Genomic DNA, 6,000 nt, shown 5'->3' with positions numbered 1-6,000 from the left:
CCCTCTCATTGTGCCGTCATTGCAAGACCACACCACACCACACCTCTTTCCCTAACAACCTTCTACGGCGCGGTGTTGGGTCGGAATTGTTGCACCCAGCCACCACATGTTGTCTCTTAAATTTGTTTCTTGATTTTTTATTCCATGTGGCTTCTTTATCTAAGATCCAATTTTCCCATCAAAACCACTCACACCAGTTTCAGGTTTCTATCCACTGCACTCGCTCATTTCAATAACACTTCAACCGAAACCGAAGAATCCTTCAACCAAAACGACACCGTTTCTTCTAACAACCTTCACACTTTCCACGTGCTTCAAACTCTTAACCGTTTACACAACCACCCTTCTCTTGCACTCTCATTTTTCAATGAAGTTAAGCGAAAAGGGTTCGCTCACAATGTTTCGACTTACGCCGCATTCGTAAGGATTCTTTGCTACTGGAAGCTTGATAGAAGGTTGGATTCTTTGTTTCTTGAACTCATTGCTCTTTCGAAAGAATACTCATCGTTTGAAATCAATGAATTGTTTGAAACACTGTTGGAAGAAGCTAATTATGTGAATAATAATGATAATCGTAGTCATAGTCATTACTTGTTTAAAGCATTTGATGGATTTGTTAAAACTTGTGTTAGTGTTGGCATGTTTGATGAGGCTATTGATTTCTTGTTTCGGAATAGAAGGCGTGGGATTGTGCCGAATATCCTTACTTGTAACTTTCTCATAAACCAGTTGGTTGAAAATGGTAAAGTGGATATGGCGTTGGCGATATATAAGCAACTCAAGAGGCTTGGTTTGAGCCCCAATTGTTACACGTATGCGATTGTTGTCAAGGCGCAGTGTAAGAAGGGTGATTTGGAAGGTGCGGCTCATGTGTTTGATGAAATGGAGGAAGCTCGGGTGACTCCTAATTCGTATTGTTATTCCGCTTATATCGAGGGGCTTTGTAACAATCATAGCTCAAATTTGGGATATGAGGTGCTCCAAGCATGTAGAAGGGATAATGCCCCGATAGAGGTTTATCCGTACACCGTGGTTATTCGTGGGTTTTGTAATGAAAAGAAATTAGATGAAGCAGAGAGAGTGCTTCTTGACATGGAAACCCAGGGGCTGGTTCCCGATGTGTATGTTTATTCTGCATTGATCCATGGGTACTGTAAAAGTCATAATCTGCTTAAAGCCTTAGCTCTACATAATGACATGATTTCGAGGGGTATAAAAACAAATTGTGTTATTGCTAGTCACATACTTCATTGCTTGGGGCAGATGGGAATGACTTTGGAAGTGGTAGGTCAATTTAAAGAATTGAAGGAATCCGGCATGTTTCTCGACGAGATAGTGTACAATATTGTATTTGACGCTTTATGTAAATTGGGGAAGGTGGATGATGCAATGGAAATGGTGAAAGATATGAAAGCTAATAGTATGGTTTTAGATATTAAACATTATACAACACTTATTAGTGGTTACTGCCTTCAAGGTAAACTCACTAGTGCCTTTAGTATGTTTGAAGAAATGAGAGAAAAGGGTTTTACGCCGGATGTTGTCACGTACAATGTATTAGCGTCTGGACTGTCTAGAAATGGTCATGCTTGCGAGGCGATTAACCTTTTAGAGTATATGGAGAGTCAAGGTGTGAAGCCAAACACTACTACGCGCAAGATGATCATCGAAGGTTTATGTTCTGCAGGTAAAGTTGTAGAAGCTGAGGCGTATTTTAACAGTCTTGAAGCTAAGAGTGTTGAAATCTACTCTGCCATGGTGACTGGATATTGTGAAGCAGACCTTATTGACAAATCCTATGAACTTTTTCTTATGTTGTCGAACCAAGGAAATATTGCAAAAGAAGCTTCTTGTTTTAAGCTACTTAGTAAACTCTGCATGGTAGGTGACACTAATAGAGCTGTTGAGTTTCTCGAGAGAATGTTGTTATTGAATGTGGAACCTAGCAAAATAATGTATTCTAAAGTACTAGCTGCTTTGTGCCAGGCTGGGAATATGAAAAAGGCTCGCTCTTCGTTCGATTTTTTCGTCGAGAGAGGATTTACACCTGATGTTGTAACTTACACTATTATGATAAATAGTTATTGTAGGATGAATTGCTTGCAAGAGGCCCATGACCTCTTTCAGGATATGAAGAGCAGAGGGATCAAACCTGATGTCATCACCTACACAGTTTTACTCGATGGAAACTTAAAAGCAAATTTAAAAAGGCATTTCTTCCATCGACATAGAGAAGGAGAGAATATAGCAACATTCGATTTTTCCAATATCTGGAGAGATATGAAGCAAATGGAAATAAGTCCAGATGTTGTTAGTTACACTGTTTTGATTGATGGACAGATAAAGATAGAAAACTTCCAAGATGCCATTATCCTCTTTGATGAGATGATTAAGAAAGGATTAGAACCAGATACTGTAACGTACACTGCTCTAATTTCGGGATTCTGTAAAAAGGGGCACATGGAGAAAGCTGTTATGCTGCTCAACGAAATGTCTTCTAAGGGAATGACCCCAGACATGCATGTCATCTCAGCTTTAAAACGTGGTATCGTAAAAGCTAGAAAGGTTCAATTTCTTAAGTAGCTTGTCTGCTTAGACTATTAAAGCTTGGATTGGTCTCAAGTTCTAAAATCTACCCGGTCAAAACCTAAAGGTAAAGCATAATATAACATGTGATATTTTCTTATTTTTATGACTTAAAAACTGAAATATAGTTATTTAATCATTGACAGAAAGTTTGTGTCTTTCTCTACAGATTATAAAGAGAAGGGCTCTGCAGATTGATTACCAGAAAGTCGTTGTAGTAGGTATGTTAATATGAAATAAAAATGTAAGTATGATAAGGGGTATAATCTTGTCAGATTGCTTGATTGAGGAAAAAAAATCGTCCTTCAAATATCGTAGTTTTTTTCTTATCAATGGTGCACAAATACAGCAAATATAGACAGTAGCAGAATTTTTCCTTCTTCCTTACTGCTGCCAGATTCTATGACCATAATCATGAATTCATGATGATTAATTTAAATTGATGTTTTCCATTTCTCGGTTTTGTATTTATTAAATCAAATCAATTCTCTAAACTAAAGTAGGTTATTTATTCATGTTTTTGGAATGAGAGGGAGGTCAGAAGGTGTAAGCAATCCCCTGCCTATGAGCTCCCTTTGATTGAATATCTGCTTACATAAGAGTTCTGCATATTTTTTATTTTTAATTAATTTTATTTTTAGCTAAATTTTCCGAGTTTTTTGTAAAATTTTGCAGAATAGATTTCTGCACTGTTCTTTCTTAGAAAGTTATTACTAACTGAGTTTACTTTCCTGTCAATCAATTTGATATCTCTACAAAATCAAACTTTTGTGACATGAGTTTGAGTGGTGGTGCCATTATGGTACTCTAGGAGATGAATATAATTACCATGGCCAAATATTTTAGTTATCTACAAGGTCAATAGAGACTAAATTAAGTTCTATGTCCAGGTCTGGTACAATTTTCAGTGTGGTGCATCTTCTTTCTGGATGATTTTAGAGATGGAATTAAAATGGGCCATGGTGGCTACCTATTTTCAATGGATACACTATAATGATGTTGATGGTATTAAATGTTGGGCTTGGTTCACTGGTCTTCTTCTTTCCTAGTTAATGAAACATGTGGATAACATTCTAAAGGTAATTTCCCTTTTTCCTGATGCTAGTTTCTTTTTTTGTTTACATACTTCATGTAAGTATTGTAGACCTTAATGGGGATATTTTCCTCCTAAGAATAATTAATCCTTTTTACGGAGAGGGAAATAGTCGAAATGTGAGTATTGAAGCATCATAGTGTATGGTTCCTTTATTTTCTCCCCCAACTGTTAACAGTGTCTGCTTTATTTAATTTTTTCCTCGTTAATAACTATGATGCTGCCATACTATCAACATTTCTCTTCAACCTAAAACCTACATTGCTGGTGACTTTCCAGATTATGCAATTTCATTTTTGTACCTCACATCATAGCCCAGTTTAAGGTCAAATTAGTTTATTGCTTAGAATTTGGAACACTAGACACCATAACACATAGACATAATTGCGGTATATTGTTTTGCAGATTCAGAATAAGGAAAGATATTTTGTTGTTGGTCTAGTTTAAAGTCTTGATCGTCTTGAATGTTGTGGAATGTTTGATTTAATAATTCTTATGAATAACTACTTTGGTTTCAAGTGATTTTAAATGACTTTTAAGTGGATATATTGTATATCATGCTTCTTTCTCAAGTGAATACCCTTGTTTTCTACTTTTTCTTCCAGACACGTGTTGAATTCAAGTATTGATTTCATTGCTTACAACATTTCAAACTTGTTGTCAGACTATAACTTGATACTAATCTCCTGTTTCACTCTCTTTGCAGCATTTCTTGGGCTTTGTTATTGTATGATGTATCTATACATATTCCGGCTCCATGTGTATACACTAGTAGATATGCATCAATAGTAAAATAGATGAAGAGAGATTCTTTGTAATATCTGTTGATCTGAAAACACATTCATGATGTTATTATCACGATCTGACTACAATTCTTTGGTAAGCTTTCATTTGAATTCAGATTTTTTTCCTCTTCTGAACACTATAGAACACAATATTTTCATGTGTCAGAACTTCTAGCTACCTATTGTATACCATTTAGCAAGTATTTATTTGATCAATCTCGATGAAATTATGGGTCATATGTAACTGTATGAACATGATCTTGCATGTTCTGAAATTTTGTATATTATACGTGCAGGTCATATGAAAGTTGTTCATTTGGCATGTCTAGCTAAATCCAGTGAATACAATTCTGAGTTATAAAGAAGGGGAGATGAAACAATGCACCCAAAGATATAGAACATGATCTTAGTTTCACTTTGTTTGACTGGCTGTCTCACTGTAGATCTGTCTTGATTCCCGGATTTTGGCGGTTAGATCCGATTTGCTCGATCAGGGACATGGTTTCTGAATCATTGTTTCCATTGGCCTGACTGGCAGATTTTACTACATTTGATGATTTCCATATATGAATACAAAAATGATATATAGTACAGTACATATTCTTTCTGTATTATATGTGTGATTTGAGAATGTTACTTAGATGTAGTGATTTTTTCACTTTCCAATTACTATTTTGTAATATGCCTGATTAGAAGTTAGGCATATGAATGTATTTTATAATTCTAATTATGTACCCTGGTATATATATTATTAAACCAATCAACTATGAGCAGGGAGAAGAAACCTTGATAGACATCCAGAATTAATCATATTTGAATTAAATATGCCTGACGCATGCCATATGATTACAGAATGTGACAAAATCCTGTCACTTGGTCATAATGATCTCTCAGCAGCACAATAGTGTTGTTAGAATAATATTTACATAATAATGTATTTACTCCAAAATAATTTATCATCTCCTACTAGTAAAAATGTGATGTCATATTTGTTCTTTTATCAAAATATTATATCTGTTTTTTGTTAAAATGTTGTGGATATGTCAGCATATTATAGGTGGACAATACTTGATTTATCTTCTTACAAAATACATACATACTTTAATGGCCAACTTTTAATAACATGCAAAGTAATTGTATACATTAGTTCTTGTGCTTGTCCAATCATTCGTACAATAAAACCATCAATTTTAATTTCCTTGAGTTTCATACTGCTTCATGACATAAATATAGTATCAATGCTGTTGATAACTCAATATGGGGCGGAAGATACTTCAACAAATGAATGATTTGAAGTAGAAATCAATCAAAACAATTACTTAGGATCATCTAGCAATAATCTCATCAATAAACAACCACTTAGAAATTAGGATCATCTCACAAAATAAATCTCATCCAAACTGCTTTCTGGTTGTGCCTAGCCTCAACAATATAGTAACAATAATAAGAAGAGTAATAATATATTTTGCTACTAAATTTTTCTACTCATAATAAAGTGACTTGTAAACCAATCATTAATAAATAAAGTATCAATTT

General features: G+C 34.8%; 1 protein-coding gene across 3 annotated transcripts; it reads left to right on the top strand.

Moving 5' to 3' along the window:
* LOC109359017 (pentatricopeptide repeat-containing protein At2g26790, mitochondrial) lies at window positions 1-5,122 on the top strand. Of its 3 annotated transcripts, none has more exons than XM_019603512.1 (5): window positions 1-2,653; window positions 2,756-2,807; window positions 3,477-3,665; window positions 4,386-4,558; window positions 4,761-5,122. In XM_019603512.1, exon 1 carries the CDS (start codon window positions 145-147, stop codon window positions 2,581-2,583), a length of 2,439 nt encoding a protein of 812 aa, XP_019459057.1. In that variant the 5' UTR covers window positions 1-144; the 3' UTR covers window positions 2,584-2,653; window positions 2,756-2,807; window positions 3,477-3,665; window positions 4,386-4,558; window positions 4,761-5,122. The 3 variants fall into 3 exon arrangements, with proteins under 3 accessions (XP_019459057.1, XP_019459058.1, XP_019459060.1); XM_019603513.1 differs by having other exon boundaries at window positions 2,733-2,807; XM_019603515.1 differs by lacking the exon at window positions 4,386-4,558.

This window comes from Lupinus angustifolius, chromosome LG11, assembly GCF_001865875.1.
Source record: "Lupinus angustifolius cultivar Tanjil chromosome LG11, LupAngTanjil_v1.0, whole genome shotgun sequence".
Taxonomy (NCBI): domain Eukaryota; kingdom Viridiplantae; phylum Streptophyta; class Magnoliopsida; order Fabales; family Fabaceae; genus Lupinus; species Lupinus angustifolius.
The sequence above is the reverse complement of the archived record's forward strand: the minus strand, read 5'-3'. Positions and strand labels throughout refer to the sequence as shown.